The 18,611-nt window shown below is 41.0% G+C and overlaps 1 protein-coding gene across 1 annotated transcript; it reads right to left on the reverse strand.

Annotated features, from left to right (window-relative positions):
- Positions 1–416: 416 nt before the first annotated feature.
- On the reverse strand, positions 417–18,047 carry mphosph9 (M-phase phosphoprotein 9). The gene is made up of 24 exons (XM_028974714.1): positions 17,960–18,047; positions 17,147–17,445; positions 16,918–17,065; positions 15,632–15,721; positions 14,851–15,341; positions 14,518–14,650; positions 11,882–11,954; positions 11,321–11,424; positions 11,120–11,242; positions 10,007–10,419; positions 9,708–9,857; positions 8,080–8,167; positions 7,146–7,361; positions 6,882–6,929; positions 6,738–6,802; positions 6,550–6,651; positions 6,332–6,466; positions 5,792–5,943; positions 5,477–5,647; positions 5,264–5,384; positions 4,708–4,808; positions 4,311–4,528; positions 3,691–3,759; positions 417–2,901 (listed from the first exon to the last, which is right to left on the reverse strand). Exons 2-24 carry the CDS (start codon positions 17,407–17,409, stop codon positions 2,800–2,802), a joined length of 3,576 nt encoding a protein of 1,191 aa, XP_028830547.1. The 5' UTR covers positions 17,410–17,445; positions 17,960–18,047; the 3' UTR covers positions 417–2,799.
- Between the last annotated feature and the right edge of the window lie 564 nt (positions 18,048–18,611).

Here is an 18,611-nt window from a genome sequence, read left to right on the forward strand (position 1 = left end):
GGCTTATGGACACTGTATTGCGAAGACATTTCTTCTAACTGAGGAGAATAACAACACTTAATTTTTTTTTTCTTCGTCGGATGGGGCATTTTTTGCAAATTTCCCCAACTTATCCCGCTGTTAACTTAGTCTTGCTAACATGCATGCTTGTGATCTGATGTGTTGCGTATACCCATCACAGATTTATTGCTCAGCACACTTCCGTGTGTAAAGATTGTGTTGCTATTATTACATTTTATTGGCTTCTGCGGCAAACAGTAAATCTTTCATGTGAAAGAGTTTATGCATTTCCATGCATTATTTATTCACCTCGATTTCAGTGTAAATATTTCTCAGTGAGCTATGTAGCAAATTTTTAAAAATTGCTAACACTGGTAGTAGTTTCATGCATAACAATTAAATGAAGTTCCTTGTGCATAACCACTGAAATGGGTTCGTCTTTTTTTTTTTTTGAGTGTAAACACAAGCCACTGTCTAGTTTATTTCACTGTTAATTATTCATTTTGTAAGTTGGTATACCCTGAATGGATGGATTTCACAAACCTATGCAAACACGTGCTATTTAAAAAAAAAAAAACTATAAAAATTCAAAATGAACCCACCCAGGGCATTCCAGCACACAAAAAATGCACCCCATATTTGCTGGTTTTGTTTTGGAATGAAGCCAATGAATAAACATAACAGTGGCCATTTACCACAAGGATGTTAAATTAAAAAGGCATGGAACAGTGTGTTTGGGTCTTAAAAAGCACTGGAACTTCACATAATCAATTCTGTCACATTCATAGAAATTATTAACACACAAGAGGCAATTTATCAAGTGTTGTTTGGAAGAAGGCAATTACAAAAATAAATAAGTAAACAATATTGAACATGGAATGGACAATGGCAATAGACAAGCTGGGCCTGTATTCACAGAATATTGAAGAAATTAATATTCCAATAAATGTTTTTTTTTTTACATATGCAGACACAGCGCCACCAGAATGAATTGCCACCATTTCACTTTTCCACATTTTCTTATGTTACAGAATTATTCTAAAATATATTTTAGTTTGCTTTTACAAAATCATCTACCCAAAATTGTCTATAATGGCAAAGTGTTTTCATGTTTTCAGACATTTAAATCTATAAAGACTGAAAACCTTCTAGCACAATAGATACTTATATATTCAAACCGTTTTATGACACTCAAACTTGAGATTAGGCACATCCATTTTTCACTGACCATTCTCAAGATCCTTCTGCAACTTGATTTATGTTAAATACAGTTGACTGAATATGATTTGGAATGGCACACACTTATCTATATGAGGTCTCTCAGTTGACAGTGCATATCAAAGCAGAAACCAAACAATGAAGTACAAGGTATTGTCTGTAGACTTCTGAGACCAGATTGTTGTAAAGCACAAATCTGGAGAAGGAATCAAACAATTTTGGCAGCACTGAAGGTCTCAGTTATTTGTAAACTGAAAAAGTTTGGAGCCACCAGGACCCTCCCTAGATCTGGCTGCCCAGTCAAAGAAGGGCCATGGTCAGAGAGATGATTTAGAAACCAATCCTCACTAAAGAAGCTTATTTTGCATTGTCATTACTTAAATATATTTTAGATTTTTATATTATAATGAAGCTGTAACATAATAAAGTGTGGAAACCGTGTAGGGGTGTGAATACTTTATGGAGACCCTGCATGTATGTGTGCGTATAAGTAGAGCTGGGAGATAGGGCCTAAAAATATAATCTCAATTTAATAAAAAAAACGATCAAATTCTCCCCTAAATGTCTTCCTTTATTAAAAGATGAGATATGGCACATTCTCCAGCAGCTTAGCTGTTTTTTCATGAGTTCTGTAATAAAGAAGCCATGTGGGTATTTCAGAAAGTATATTGTCGGATTGCTAGCTCATATCTGGGGTCAAAGGTTTTTAGTAAATGCATAAACTATGTAAATATGTTTGATATGAAATATTAAAGTGCGGTTCTAATTTCTTTTCATCTTTCCGTACTCTGTGCAATGTGAAAAAGAGCTTTTAATGCACAAAGCAAGCACCAGCCAATGAAATCTGTGTTTGAAAGTTGTCAGTCACATTAATACAGAGTCAAGTAGGCTGTGAAACAAAAACTAGTTGTCGCTCCGTTCCTCAAACACCACCAATCACTCGGGTTTTGCAGACTTTTCATCCATGCCACATGAAAATGTCTGAAGAGACAAGCTCTTCACCGGACCTGTGTACTGCCATAAGTCTGTCTGCCTGTCAAACTGTTTCAAATGTGAGGATTTCAAAAGAAGATGAACCTGAGATCGCTGTTTTATGTTAGACATTGTTTTAAAGGAAAAAAACAAATCAATTTAAATCTAATAATATTGATTTATTGCCCAGCTCTAATTATAAGAATCAATGATTGAATAATCGGTCATAAAGCTTAATTAGGTTAAGCAATTGATATAGTCTAGATAACCTCATAAAAAATTTAAAGATTTGTGAATACAGCCCCAGGTTCAGAATATGGCCGCTTATATGATAGTATAACAGAACTAACCTGAATGTGGAGTAGAATTTCACACTTTTCACATAAAAAAGTAAAGATTTATAAATCTGCATTTTAGTAAAATATACTTCAAAATTTGCCAGTGACATTTCAAAAAACATATAAAATATATTCTACAGTAATAAAAAAATACAAAATATTTACTTGTTATATGCACACTGGATGTCACAGGCGAAAGACTAAAACTTAAACTGCTTTGTGTCAAACAAAGCAGCTTCAAATATCTATCTTTCAGACACAGAAAAGACTGCTATATATTAGAGGAATTTCGCAAAATGTTGAACCTCTTCAAAGTCATGCGGATGGATCCAAGGTCATGATTGACTCTTTCCAAACGATTCTCTAAAGTAACCTAAAAAAGAACAGATGCAAATATATCAAACAATGATCTCAACCAAACTGAACACTTAGATGGCATTTCCATCACAATACCAGATAGAAGAATATTGTACTCTCCAGAAGAAGCTGTTGGGCTCTGTGACATTTTATGTAGTTCTTTTTTTCTTTGATCACTTGTTTTCATATATGCACACAAAAAGTATGTTATATCTCACCACTTCTGAACATTCCAAAACTGCTGATGTCATGATATCAACAAGCTAACAGCCACGTAATTTAAAGTGTTGCAAACTTAAGAGGACAGCGGTAGAACCCATTATTTTATAGTATTTTGAGTCCTCCAGATGGCAGTAGAATAAAAGGTAGCAGTACTGACAGTAGATGAAACTCAATAATAAATAATATTCATACTACAAAGAAAACCTCCTCTGTGTAAACTGGTCAAATGTTTCTTTAAAAAAGTAAAATATTTTTGGAGGTGGCACTCATTGTGAAAACCACTGGTTTAGAATGCACACACACAGTTTACATTAACATTTATGGCATTTAGCAGACACCCTTATCCAGAGGGCTTAATATCAGTAGTTCCAGGTACAGATCCCCCTTGAGCAACATTCTGAAAACACTTGTTTTATAGTGCAATTTCTAAATATATCCAGATATGCATGCCGTTTACTATTTCATACATCATAAAAGTTATAATTGCACCACATTAAAGGTTATTTGATGTACGTTACCATAGAACACAAATGCAAATATCAAATGGTACAGCACTTGTTTATATAAACCATGGAGTCAGTACCTCATCTAGTCGGCTCTGCAAAGTAGCCCTAGCACCCGTCCCTGGAATCCTACTTAGTGCTGCCTCAATCTGTTAAAGGAACAAATAAGTATAAAGCTGGAGAAAAGTACACAGCCTGAAACCACAAGAGGGGGTGAATGAGCAAAATATTCAAAATAGAAATCATGAACTGGACACTAATTGAAAACAGTAAAGCATAGTTATTCAATATGTCGCATGAAGTCACAAACTGTACAGCACAGAGTTCTTTCTTTGTTATGCTACATTCAGACAGGCTTAATACTGACAACCAAATTAATTAGAAACCTTGACAATGTCAGCCATAATGAGGTGCTTCACATTTGAGGCTTTGTGTTTTATGACTCCAATCCACAAGCTCTATTTGCTCATTTGTCTGCCAGGCAGGAGAGAACAATATCCTGATAACAAGCTATAAAGGATTTCAAAAAGGAACCAATTAATTCTTTCACTGCTCCAGTAAATCTCCCATGCAAACATATCAGAGCTTGAGAGGTAAAGCAGAAAAACGATACTGTCTAATGAAATGCTGGCAACAGAGGCAAGACATTTTTGCCTATAGGATGTAAGTTTAGCAATATAAATGGGTACAAAACGTCTACCTGCTGCTTCTCTTGGGTGAGTTCATCGAAAAGCCGCTCTGCGTCAGTTAAGGATTGTAGCTGGTTCTGGTACGACACACCCAAATCATTCCTGAAGTCTGGAAGCTCCAGTGGGGCATCTGTCTCCTGGTCCTGCCAAGCTGACCTGGCCGTACCTTCTTCTGCGGGCTGACTGGAGTCACCGGACTCTGGGGTGATGTGGCAGGACTCCTGGTTGACTACGGACATGTAAACCTTATTAGACTTTAGACAGTATAACATTCATTACTGTCCATGCATAAATGACACAGCTGACACGTGGCCTAGTCCTATTCCTCAGCTAAACCACTCATGCACAAAATATAAACCTAAACCTGGATAGTCAAGTTCTCTTCTTGGTCATTGCTGTTGGACCTACCCTCAGTCCTTTCAGGTTCTTTAAAACAAAGCCTCTTTCGTGGGCTAAGATGAGATGCCACCAATGAGCCACCACCCTTTTGATCCAAGAGCAAATCAAACCTAAAGGAAGCATAACAAAACAACAAAAAGTATAACTCATGCATATCAGGATACTGGGGATACTGGTGTGGTGGTAGGTAAACATACGGGTGAACACCATACTGGGTGAAATGGATATACACATAACAAATGATCAGCCCTTTCCACTGGAAAATTATAAAATTAATTACTTAAACCTGAAAAAACACGAGTGCCAAAATAAAAAAACGTACTATTATTGAAAAATAAAATAGAAATACACAACATTCTACACTTTATATACTATTTCCCATTTGTTTAAATAAATGTGTTTAAATGTAAGAATTAAATCAAAATGTAATGATTTTTTTGTTTGCTCTCAATTTAAAGTTGGCAACCTTGGTTTTCGTTGCTAAATATATTTTACATTACACAAAAAAAGGAAATGAATGAAGACAATGGACGATCTATTGTGCTTGTATCTGTACTTCAGTTACCTGTTATGCCTATAGTGCTGCAGTGTTGGAGGAGGCTCAAATGCTGTGGAGAAGTTCTCAGTGGGGCAGCGCTTGGGACTGGACTTAGCAGATAGCGGAGTAATCAAAGTTTCTCTTTTAGCTGTTACAAACAAAACAAGTACATTCAATTCACATATACATTATAGAGACGGGGACAGAAGGTAAAAAAAAAAAAAGTTTAATTCAGCATACTGGGAGTGGACACAGGGACAGCCCTCTGTGCTCTGGGTGGGAGCGATGAAGAACGATGACCCAGTGGAGACAGGCTTCTCTGAGCTTTAAGCACAGCACCTGCCTTTGCCTGAAGAGGCTCCTGGAGACCGCTCTCCACAAAGCCCAAGGTGGGCCTGCGTCGATCCAACCCTGAAAATAGACAAAACCCTACAACTGATCAAGAGTAGGATATTATATAGTTCTGGTTCTCAACCAAGACTCTGTTAGAAGCTAGATTTCAGTGATAAGGAATTATGAGCTTTTTCAAAACAACACCGAGACCCTGTAACTGACTGGAAGAAGTATAGTTGCTCCTGGAGACTGCCCTTCCTTCAGTTGCTCTGGTTTCCTCCATCTGAATCAATGCCTTCATCATGGGCGTTAGCACCACTTCCCTTTTCCCCACTGCTGGTTCTTGAGATTCTTTCAAAGGGGGAGAAACATGCCTGAAATATAGAGGACCATATCATGAACAACCCAACCAGAAAGTAAAACAATAAACAATGTCTCTGACATTAAAAGTAAAAGTGAAAGTGAAGTGATTATCATTGCACACGGTGACACAATGAAATGTGTCCTCTGCTTTTAACCATCACCCTTGGTGAGCAGTGGGCAGCCATGACAGGTGCCCGGGGAGCAGTGTGTGGGGACAGTGCTTTGCTCAGTGGCACCTCAGTGGCACCTTGGCGAATCAGGATTCAAACCGGCAACCTTCTGATTAGAAGGTTCCTTAACCACTAGTCCACCACTGCCCCAATATCCCATACATATAAGCCTTCATTAAATATGTAGAAGTTTATAGGTTTCAGTGGGGGTGGTGGGGGTATACATTACCTTCTGTCTTCATTTACAGTTTTATCAGAAGACCACGATGACACAAGGTCTGGTCGAAGACATTTCCTGGCACAGGACTCAACTTCATGATGTCTTTTGTTTGGTGAAACAAGCAGGTCAGGGTGGTGGAACAAACTGGTTAAAATGGGTCAAATATAAAAAATAATTAGACTTATCATTTAAAGACAAATCATATAAGTCACTTGAATTTAACTCACCCAGCTCCTGAGGGTTGTGAGTGGCTGTGAGCAGCCTGGCGACTCTTTGCCATATTCTCATGTTCCAGTTGTTTGACCTGTGACTCCAGCTTGGATATTAACCTGCAAGAAATAGAGGAGATTGTGAAGCAAAATACAACTTCTTTGGCTATGCACTTAAATCTAAAAATGCACACATTCATCTGTACCTTTTTAGGTCAAAGATCTGCTCATTGGCTTCATAAAGCTTATTCTCTGTTAAAACTAATTTATCCTGTTAAGAAAAAAAGTACATTCAATGAAACCTGCAGAGATTTCTGAATTCTTAAAAATAGAGTAAGAAATGTCTGTACCTTTGAGCTCTCATGATCCTTTCTTAGAGATTCGTATTCCAGGAGAAGCTGAAATATTGGCAGAAAATTAGTCAGTGCTGTATGCCTATAATTGGATTACAGGCATACAGCTTCCCACAACAATAATACATTAGCTTAAAATAAGCCAAATGTACATTGCAATTCATAATTATGAATTATATTTTAAAAGCAACAGGCAATTTAAAAGCAGGCTTTATGCAACAAATCTGTTCTTTGGCAGCAGACTCTCCAGCACAAACTCACGTCCTGCATCATCTTGTGCTCTTTCTTCAGACGGGCTTCTCTGTCATCTACGTCCCTGTAGGCATTCTGCACAGCGTCCTCCAGCTGACGTATACACTGTCGCAGCTTGGTGACAGTGGCGTCTTTCTCCCGGCTGTTCAGCTTTATCTCCTCCAACCTCAGTTGCAGAGCCTGCACCGTAGCGCTGGCCGACTCATACCGCTCTGGCCATTCAGCCTAGATACACACACAGAACATGGTTACATGCTTTTACAAGAAGTTCATTTTACACACACAATTGCATCCTTGGATTTACATTCTTGGCTCTATACACCTTTATGTGGCTCTATGACATATTCACCTTTACCACTGCTCTGGTTCCCAAATTTGGAACCAGTGCCACACTTTCCCATATAAAAACATTTGGTGCCGGTGCACAAAAAAGGAACCAAACAGGTCCATAAACTTTGCTGGTCTAGTAGGAAGAACTCATGAAGTCACGAAGGAACGGCGGAGTGATCGGCAGTTTAAAAGAGAAAATGATGGAATGACAAATTCAGCTAATGTGGAGCACTGAAGAAATTAAAGCTCTTCTAGCTTTTTAGACATCCACAGAAATTCAACAAAAAAAGTGCACTTAAATAAAGTGTAAGAAGAAATAAGGGAAGAACTTAAAGTTGCAGGCTTCACACGAGCAACTGAATTGCTAAAAAAAAAAAAAGAAGTTACAGTATTAAAGGGTATTGTATTGTATTCTGATGTAATAGATTCAGAGCTGGGAATTTTGTTTAGTGTGTATGGCCTGTGACTTATTATGATGCAGCTCACTATGAGCTCCTGACTAGTGAAAATGTAGACCAGTTCTCGGTTGGTGCCCAGATCAGGCCAGCCGAGCACCAGATCCGGCACCAGCACCAGTGTATTGGAAATCAGGTAATAGAAATGGAGGTCCTACCAGCTGTTTTTCCAACAGCCGGTTCTTGTTCTCCAGTTCCACAACGCAGGTCCTTGCCTCATTAAGGGCTTGTTCCAGGTATTTACACCTTTAAAAAAAAAGAAGAATACAAGGAAAAGATCCCATGAGTTTTGCTTTATGTTTAATAATGTTACCTAGAAAACTGTATGACTGTGACAAGCTAACAAGCACTAAACTAACTAACCCCTGGATTCCACCAAGCATTGCTGTTATGTGCTGCAGCTGCAACGTGAAGCATATACTCCACTCTTATGATTCCACCAGATGCACCACTGTCCCACAAGCCCCTCCCCTACTAAAGATATGCAACTAGTGTATTATTGATGGAAATGACTCTTGGGGACACATCAGCTGACCAGTGTGGTAGGAGCCTTTTCTCATGAATATTCATGAGTCTCCCTTAGCCACTCAAAAATGAAATTCACTTTATGATCGTGTGTGTGTGTGTGTGTGTGTGTGTGTGTATATATATATATATATATCACATCCTGCAGGCACTGCATGAGGCTGAATATATTTTTAACAACTAAGACAGTCTCAAGTCCTCTATCTATGGCATTCATAGCACGACATGACTGGAGTATCTTTCTAGGAAAGTAGAACATAACAATAATAAAAACTACAACAGACAAAAAATTAGAAAAAAAGGCAGACCATAGGTTCTTACACATTTTTAGAAAAGAATTTCCATGATTTTTCAAGTATTCTAAGGCACATAGTAATGACCATACGATCTCTGAAATTTCAGTGCAAATTGAAGAAAAAAAATGCCCAAAAAGTCAAATTCACCAAAATATTGTTAAATCTACATTTCTGACAACCCTAAATAGCTTAATTTAAATGGCAATGTTTCTTCCTCCAAGTTCACACAGCCTGAGCAAGAGTAAAATGGACCCAATCATGTTCCAGATTAGATCATTTACATGACTTTTAAAAGGAGACATGCGACTGTGGAGGTGCTGGAATATGGAAGCAACGGACGCAGCACAATGAGACGTGGTTCACTACTTAAAGGCAGCAAATATGCTATAGACCTGCGTTGTAGTTGTAAATGTAGAAAAATGCGAGGCAGTAGTAGCCTAGTGGGTAACACACTCGCCTATGAACCAGAAGACCCAGGTTAAAATCTCACTTACTACCATAGTGTCCTTGAGCAAGACACTTGAGCCTGAATGTCTCCAGGGGGGGACTGTCCCTGTTACTACTGATTGTAAGTCGCTCTGGATAAGGGCGTCTGGTAAATGGTTGTATATATGTACTTCATTATACAACCATGTATCAATCAGATTTCAATGACTCTTCATTAACTTTATATGTTTATTTTGTATTCAAAAACTTTTCAAGACCAGGAAAATTCTCTTTTCAAATTCCATGACTTTTCCAGGTCTTTAATGACTGTACGAATCCTGACGAGATCTCAGCTCAGAGTGAGTTTTAAAGAATATAAAAACAAAACCACTTCAGAGATACGACATATGAAATCATCGAAGGACCACACTGACATACTGCATTAAAAGGTAAAATGATTGCATAAATCTGTTAAAGAAAACTTGATTTTAAAATTTGCAAAACAAATGTACCAACACAAATCAATAAAATGTCTCCACCTCTCTAGCAGAACTTGGTTACTTTTCTCCACGTCCCGTGGCAGATCCGCCAAGTTCAGTTTTTCCTTCAGCAAGCTGATCTCAGACTCATAGTATGCTCTGACATCAGCTATGTGGCGGGAGTGCTTCTCCCGTAGGCTCTGCCTCAACCTGAGGAGCAGAAATGTGGGCAAATACACCTTAACCAAGAAAAAAAATGTTTAACCACTTCTGTCTTTACCACTGTAAAACTGGCCAGCAAACATTGACAAGCAAACATTGAATCTCAGACTTGAATTTAGAATAGACAGAGTGCTCACAGCGAGAGAACCACTGGATCCTCCAGAGAGGGGACTCTTTCCAAATCGCCTCTGGCTCCCAGCTGCGGCTCTCTGCTTGGCTGCTGGAAGGGCCGCAGTGTCAGGGTGGCTGTGTGGCTGCAGTCCTCCTCACTGGAGCGCCGCCGTCTCTGCTGGGCTGCATGGGAGGTAGAGGATGCAGCCTCCCTGCTTGGCTCTGGGAGCTGGTGCCCAGAGAGGCTGCTGGCATTTGAGGTGCAGTCGGTATCTGTCTGGGTCTGCAGAACTACGGAGTCTGGGCTGATGGGGGCTAAGCTACCGTGGCACGCCAGTGGCTGTGAGGGGAACGAGGGACTGCTGAAGTGTGAGGGAGAGGTGAAGCCAGAGGTACGCTCAGACTGTCTAGTGTGCACCGTGGGGTCCAATGTCAGCACCTTCCGTATGGAGGGAAAAAAAAATATCTGTGACTTCACTGACAATGAATAAATGTTTCTATTATCCGTATACTAATAAATGGCTTTCGGGGGCGATTATTGTTGATGAATAAAAAGAAGTCTAAATGTGGTTTACAAAATAAAAGTATACTAAAATGTCATTTAAACAAGACAAGACATCTCCTCTCATCTAATCACGTAATTATTATTCAGTATTTCTGTTTAACGTCACATCCTCAATTCCTGTTCACACATTATTTCGATTCCAGAAGGCTTGTGGTGGGTAAAACATGTATGGTGAGGGGTTAGCAGATGGCCAGGGGAAGCGAAGCAACCCGTGGACACACTTTCTTAACAAAGAACTGGGGAAAAAAAGAATGTGTGGTCAAAAAACACTGGAAAGAATGGACGTAGACTAAAACTAGAATAAAATATTCATATATCATTCTGGTTTAAATAAGATTAAAATGTTCAGGCATTTAGGCCCCGTCCACACAATGTTTTTCTCTAAAACAGTAAAATTTCTATCCGGTCTGGCCACGGAAACGTTTCAAAGGATGGCAGAGTGCGCTAGGGTGGCACAAAGCCAGAGTTGGAGTAGAGGGTGAATTAAACCAGTCTTACTTACTGAGTTGAGTTTTAGTTTTAGACAATACTAGAAGTAAAATTAAGACTATCTAGACTATATAACTATATATACCTGTGGAGAAGAAGTATTAGAGTGAGAAAAAAGGTCCCACTCCTGGCATTTGTGCTCGCCTCTCTGCTTGCTCTGGTAGATTTCTCTCAGAGATACTGATGGTCTGTTCTCATTTGGAGGAGTCTGTGGACAGAGCAAGTGTCAGAGGCCATGACTTCAACCACATCAATCCCAAATGTTCTATTTCAGGGCGTTCCTTACCTGACTTCTGGAAACCTCCGGCAACAGGAGAAAAGCGCCACTGTCAAAGCTGTCAGGTAGAGGGTGGTAAAGCTCATTTTCATCCAACTTCCAGTATGTCAACCCTATGGATGTGGGGAAAAAAGAACTAAATTATTTCTGAAAAACAACAGGACAACAGGAATAAAATATACACAAACAATCAGTTTAGAAGTTTATTAAGCGCAAAACAGCAAGTGCCTTTACAAATCAGACATTTTTGTTTATTTGTAAAATTAATGAGTGGAGTGATAAACTATTAACCATGCTGATGAATAATGAAACAATTTTGACATAATAAAGCAGGATCAAAAAAGAAACATTACTGTTTTGTGTTGTAGGGGGGGAAAATACCGTTAATTAAATGAGAATATCACTGCTAATGTTCTATAAGGACACAATTTAATATAATCTTTCAAATATTTTTATATTTGAGCACACTGTTAAAATGTTGACATGAGATAAGAGATGTTTTTATTGCATACTATGAAAAATCCCTTATTCTAAAACAACACATAACTAATCGGAATTTTCGATCTTTACCTGATGCTTCAGAGAAAAGGCTGTCACTTCTCCTTATAGTGATGAGATTACAGGGTTCCACAGTGCATCCTTTCTAAAATTCATTCAAAACAAGACAGGGCCTGCGGTATAAGATCCCAGGGGTGTTTTCACATTTTAGATGTGCACACAATGATTTATTGCAAGTCAAATTCACTGTTCTCTTTCAGCCGACCCACTCAACATCTCACTATGAGATGCCTTCTTGCATGGCTATTTGATCAAGCCCAATTCATCCACAACTTCTGGCTTGGCTGGATGGTGCAGGGAGAGGCCTGCCTCCTCTTAATGAATCCCTGAATCCTCATCCGATCACTCATTCATGGTATTCATCTGAGCTACCACTCGTCCAGTGGGCATCAAACCGTGTCATGCTGAGAAAATTTTAGAATTTATTTAATCTAACGTTTTACCAGCCTTTAGACCTTTATTGAGCCATTCTCACCAGTGATTCTTTCACCAGCTAAGAAGGTTAAGGAACCTTAACATCCCTGGCCCCGACAATCCGTTCTGTCTCGCATCAATGATTCTGAAAGGACCCGACACTGCTGCAGCCTCACTTGGACCACAAGGAGGACTGTAACTAGCCTAATGACTGTGCTCCTCAATGTCACACAAAGACTCTTTACATGTCTACAGCATTACACATTCAGAATGTCAACACCAAAAACAAATATTGTGTTGTATTCGGTATCACAATTGGTTCATATTGACTGATTTAAACAACACATATTTTCAAACTTGCATATATACCCCACATCGGAAATTCCTGAGATTTGCATTAAAAGGTGTGACATACTCATTTAAGCTTTTTGGGCTGCTCTAGCCACTCGCACACTTGACATGTGTCTCATACAGCATTACTTCTTTCCTACCATCGCAGTCTCAGTTTAAGAATAAAAAGAATAAAAGATTAAAAAGATTGTATTTATAATTGGGGGTCCTAGTGAACCAGAATTGATCACTTCATTGATTGTAACAGGGAAGCACGTTGTAAGTCGTTCTGGATAAGGGCGTCTGCCAAATGCCTTAAATGTAAGAATAAATCATGCGAAGAGCTCCCTTGTCCCGTCATAGCAGATACCTTTTCTGCTCAGGAGGGCGCCCCATCTCTGTGGCTCTGTGGCATTTCGCCCGCATCTCCTGGGCAATTACCTCCTGATCAGGACGGACAACACCACAGAAATGGTGTAAGTGACTTTTGCTCTCTGAGCCTGCACTGGCCTGGCTCACAGACTCCAATTGTGGAGCAGTGTTCACCTTTTCTCTTTGCGAGTAACCCAAGTTCCTGGCCAGCTAAACTTGGGAGCAGATCTGCTGTCCAGAGGTCACACACATTCTGGGCAGTGGATGCTCCATCCCGGGGTGGTGGTGAAGATTTGGATGATGTGCGACAAAGCTGTCGTAGATATCTTTGCATCAGCGGAAAGCGTTCAGCGTCAGCTGTTCTTGATAGCAATACATTGGCCACGTAGGCCATGGTTGGTGGAGATGTGGAGATTCATGAGCGGTTCAATCTGACCTCGGCTGGCCTGCCACATAATATGATCACCACTATTCATAGTGCCATGGCACCATCCACTAAGTTGCTGTATGACCTGAAGTGGCGAATATTTGAGAAGCGGTGTGCGGAACATCAGGTGGTGTCCTATCAGTGTCCATTCCGGTGATGCTCTCTTTTTGTAGGAGTTATTGGAGTAGGGCAAGGCCTTTGCTATGTATTTGATAATGCTTTCTGCTTTCTACATGTGTGTGGGGGTGGCGGCAGTGAACTCTCACCCCCCCTCATGTCACCCCTACCACCCTGGAGTCTGTCACTGATACTGGAGTCCTCCTTTTGAGACTCTGACAGAGGTGGGGCTGAGTCTTATAAGACAGTCAAGCCAGTCTTATAACACAGTCATGCTACTTGTGCTGTTGACAGCCAAGCAGGTGAGAGAGCTGTATGTGATCTGTATGTACAGCCTGCACACAGTTTTTGAGGCGACCTAACACCCCAATCTGACATTCCGTCCCAAGGGTTTTGAATTCCTTCAGTCGCTCTTCAGTAGATCTGCAGCCTTTTTACCTGCCTCCCTTCTCCTTGTCACAGCATCGTCAGCTCAACTGATGGCCATATAGACCACTGCCTATAAAGGCCTTTATGGGCAGGGGGCTGTTCTGGGGTGTGTCTATGGCTGACTTGTGTTCCTCAGCTAGTTGGGCATGCCCTGACACTTTGCAAGGTTCCACCACCTGGATGAGACTACCCCTACTCTTGCGCATGCAGTCCTGGGCGTGTCTTAATAGGCATGCCTTTTCGTGTGCTTTCACATGACATTCACAGCAATCGGTGTGATTTCAATACGCCATAGTTAGAGGTATGGAATGAGGGCAAAGACCGGATGTGTGCAGGCGGACTCATTAAGGGGAGGCGGGGCCTCCCGCTGCACCATCCGGCCAAGCCTGAAGGCGTGATTGAATAGCCATGCAAGGGGTGTGTCCCACAGTGAGATGTCTGATTCATCTCCCTCAGAGAACTAGGGTTACAACTGTAACATTTCATTCTAATGCTATGTTTTATAACACTGCATGATTCAGTTTAACAATAATTTGAGTTAGATCTGTGCTTGACTTACATTTTCCTGATTAAAATTCCCTGCAGGGCTCCTTTCCTCTGTTTCCTCAGGCTGGGATGAAAATGACTCTTGTGCCGGTTTGTCTTTCTTTTGTCTGTGCTTTTGCTTCTGTGCCCAGGAGGTTAGTGGCTGACTGTAATTTTGTTGTTCGTTTTGAGAAATAGAAACATGTTTTTGAAAAACAGACCACAAAAAAACAGAATGCATATCAAAACACAACATATCAGTGCAACATATCAGTCACAACTTATCAATGTAAATGTAAATGTATCAGCGATGTATTCATAAAGCCTGAAGCGCAAAGCACTGTTACCGCCTTCATGTGCAACCTGCCTGGAAGCTGGAGGTCGGTTTGGAGAGATGAGTTTAGTCACTACTGCTGGTTTGGCCATAATATTCTGCATTTCCTGTTGGTGCTCTTGCCCTTTCACAATGGCGTCTGGAGAGGGGGTATTACCCAGTCTGTGATCCAAATGAATAGTGGGCCACCTGACTTCATTCCTCTCCACACAAGCTCTTTCTGCAGACCCCCGCAACCCTGAATCCAAAGCGGGCTCCCAAGTAGACAGGGTCCCATAGCCACTGCTCAGCTGAACAGTGACAGTCCCCTCTTCTGAGCTCTGTCCCAGGATGGCAGATGGTTTCGGAGGAGACAGAGAACTAAGAGTCTGCAGAGCTGAATGGGATTGCTGGCGGCCATTGACCACATCCGGTATGCTTGTGAGGTCTTTTGAAACAGGTGTGGAAAGGTCCAGGGCATGTGGCTGGTCACTGCTCTGTTGGTTCTGTAGCTGCACTAATGTCTTAATCTCGTTCTGTGTAAGCTGATTGAGAAAAAGAGCAGACAAGTGTCAGTGTCATACAGAAATGCTCCACATTAAAGCAAGACTATACTGTAAAGTCACGAAACTGAGTCACGAAAGTGTGTGGCAAAAACTTTTGATATACTGAACACTAATTCAGAGCGGTTATTGCATGTTGGAAGGATAACTGCATTACTCTAAGCAGCAAGTGGTATTATTATAATCATATAGCACATGATAATACAGTCAAAAACAAGGCACACAAACAATGGACAGACACACGCCCACATTTAATAGTAACAGCATCTGACCTGTATTTGGCACTGATACTGTTCTTGCTGGGCACGGATTTGTTCTTTGTATTGCTTTTCCACCAGCTGAAACAGCTGCAACCACCTACCCTGTTGAAGAAGATGTTTACATGAGCATGTGGTTTATTTGCTGAAAGAATGAAGGAGAATTATAACTGCAGCGTGAACCTCTATGATACTCCCACTTATCAGGAGGAATGCTCCCAGAAAAAAAAGCTAATCAAGCTGAGTAACTACAAAGAGCCTACTTTGGTACATTTAATGAAATAAATTCAATACCTTTAGTGACATGTATGGAGTACTACGAGTGCCAGAATAAAACCGATAATCAACAATTAAACAATAAAACGTAATGAATAATTAAAAATGGAAAATCAAAACATAATTAAATAATTCAATAAGACAGGAATTATCATTAGCAGTGCATCATGAATAATTTCTATTGGTCAGTCTGACCGAAATGGGTGGGAATAATGCTGATCTAGCCTGTGTCCTTCCCATTATGGTGTTACCATTCATCAAAGCTACCATTCAAGATAATGGTCAGAAAGTGCCAACATAACTACAAATACCTCAAATTTCTCCGCTTTTCCCACAACATACTCAGGTTCAGCATCCCGTTTCGATGTAGTCTCCTAATCCTACAATTCCTCTTACCAGCTCCGCTGGAAACTCACAGATGAATGGTAGCACCATGGTGGAAACAGCTACAGATAAAAACAACCATCAGTACAAGCTCAGACTAGATCAGCATTAGTCCCGCCCACTTTGATGGTTCAGACTGAGATAGAAGTAATTCATGATGTGCACAAATTAAATAAATTGTGAAATATTTCAAAATGACATTTAATTAATGAATTATGTTTTTTTTATAATACATGTCATATTGAATTAATAATGATTTAAGCTTCAATAATTCATGACTATTTATTTATTTATTAATTAATTACTACAATCTACAATCGGAGTCGTCTCTCCAGACAAAACAATGACTCTGTGACAATATGTTGTGAAGGAAATCCTGCACTGACACAAAGGTGAGAAGAAGTGCCTGAAAATCCAATTTGACACATTACAACTGCTGTATGTGCCAGCACAACAGAGGGGGGGCATCAGCTGGAGCAGGCTCAGCCCTCCTTAGTCAGAGCCACCCACATGGGGCCACTCTGTTGTTAGCTAAAATCCACCGGGAGGGCCTCAGACGCTGGCCTATAAAAAAAAGGAGTTGGCCACCTCAGCACATGCTCTCCTGCTACCTCTGGGGAGGTCTGGAGGCAGCTTTTTACCTCACAGTTTTTCCAGATTTCAGGTTCTGTCTCTCCACTTTCCTGAATCTCCTCAACCAACGTTCTGAGAGTCTCCAGGAAGCCGGGGTTGATGACGGCCAGGCTCCTCCCTGAGTTAATGTCCTCCTCAGCATTAAGAAACAGCCTCCTAAAGCATGTGACAACCAATGAAGACAACGGGTCTGGATATTGAGCATCCTGTACTACAAGCCGTTCAGCTCCCACTGACCTTATTTTCTGCGAAATATTGCATGCTGGTGAGGCTGGTGGCCTGGTGCTTAAGGTCTCTGCTGATGCGTGGAGGAATCCCTCCAAGGTTTGACCAGAGGAGGCTGGAGATTGGTCCTCTTCAGGTCCAGCCAGACCAGACGCCGTGTCCTCAGAAGACACTATGGAAGCTTCACTCCCCTTGCCAAAGTTAGCACTGGCATGGTCATGGCTCTGAGCCACAGAGCTGGACACATCTTCAGAGATGCTGTCATCTGTGGACATGCTGAGGGATTCTTTAGGTACGCGTGTGTCTGATATCTAGTAACCAAATACACACATGCATGAGTTGGTAACCAGCACAAAACAATGTCCTCTAAATCCATGCACGGACTTGAAGGAATAATTACTTAAATCCATATTACATTAGGAGTACTGAATAGTCATATTCTTTGGTCAAAAGTAACACTGACACTAGTCTGGCGAGGTTTGTTTTGAAAGAAACCCTAACAGCAGAGAGACAACTGGCAACCGGGTGAAACAAAAGAGAAATTCAGTGAGGGGACAGTGTGTCACCGCTACACTAACACGGCGTTGTCTGGATTTTCTGCGTTAACCTGCGCACATCCGCAGAGCTAATTATTTCGCAGTTCGGGGTTCGCAGTAAGGCGCGAGGCGCAGGTGTGCTAGCAGGCTAAAAGGCTAACGGCAAAGCACTTCTGTGGGCGAGGGCTGACAATAAAACCCCTGTCCCCTCACCAACAAGGTCAACGAGCCAGCCATTCCACAAGCAAACCGCCCGCACATGCCGAGGCTGAACACGGGGACGTCTCACCTCTCAAAGTTGTTACTTCTCCCATATTGATGCTACCATCCTGCGCTGAGCTCTGCTGCAGTAGCAGCACAGCGGGGGTTGCCAGATGTCGCGGGCAAAACAATCGAAAGATTTGCACCGTGACCAGCCCGACCTTCATACATATCATTTAAATATACAGCATTTACCAGACGCCCTTATCCAGAGAGACTTACAATCAATAGTTACAAGGACAGCGACTTAGGGTTAAGTGTCTTGCTCAGGGACACAATGGTAGTAAGTGGGTTTAGAACCTGGGTCTTTTGGTTGATAGGCAAGTGTCTAACCCACTAGGCTACTACCACCCATATCAAATTAAGTGGAGGCTAAATTTGCTTTGATGTGTTTTGCAAAGGTTTTTAGGTTTTAGAAAATTCTTAAAGTTCAAATTTAACGTTTGATTTTGAACAGAACATCGATAGTTAGGAGTGAATTAATACGTTATTATTAGAGTACGCACAATACCCGACTCTGCAATGTTTTTACTTTTTCTGTCCTGGATGTAATCCGCGACAGACATTATTAAGCCTAGAAAACTAAGTCGAATGTAATAGGCGGACCTGGCAACACCATGCACAGCAGTTCAACGGCGCTAGACTCACCAAAGCCGCGCCCACAGCCGAAAACGAGTCCC

This window comes from Denticeps clupeoides, chromosome 3 (assembly GCF_900700375.1).
Source record: "Denticeps clupeoides chromosome 3, fDenClu1.1, whole genome shotgun sequence".
NCBI classification, from domain to species: Eukaryota; Metazoa; Chordata; class Actinopteri; order Clupeiformes; family Denticipitidae; genus Denticeps; species Denticeps clupeoides.

Coding starts and splice junctions, on each gene's coding strand:
- mphosph9 (XM_028974714.1), bottom strand. CDS start 17,409: ATGTCCACAGATGACAGCATCTCTGAAGATGTGTCCAGCTCTGTGGCT. Junction 11,955..14,517: donor GGAATTTTAATCAGGAAAAT/GTAAGTCAAGCA, acceptor AATGAATTTTAG/AAAGGATGCACTGTGGAACC. Junction 6,652..6,737: donor CAGATCTTTGACCTAAAAAG/GTACAGATGAAT, acceptor TATTTCTTGCAG/GTTAATATCCAAGCTGGAGT.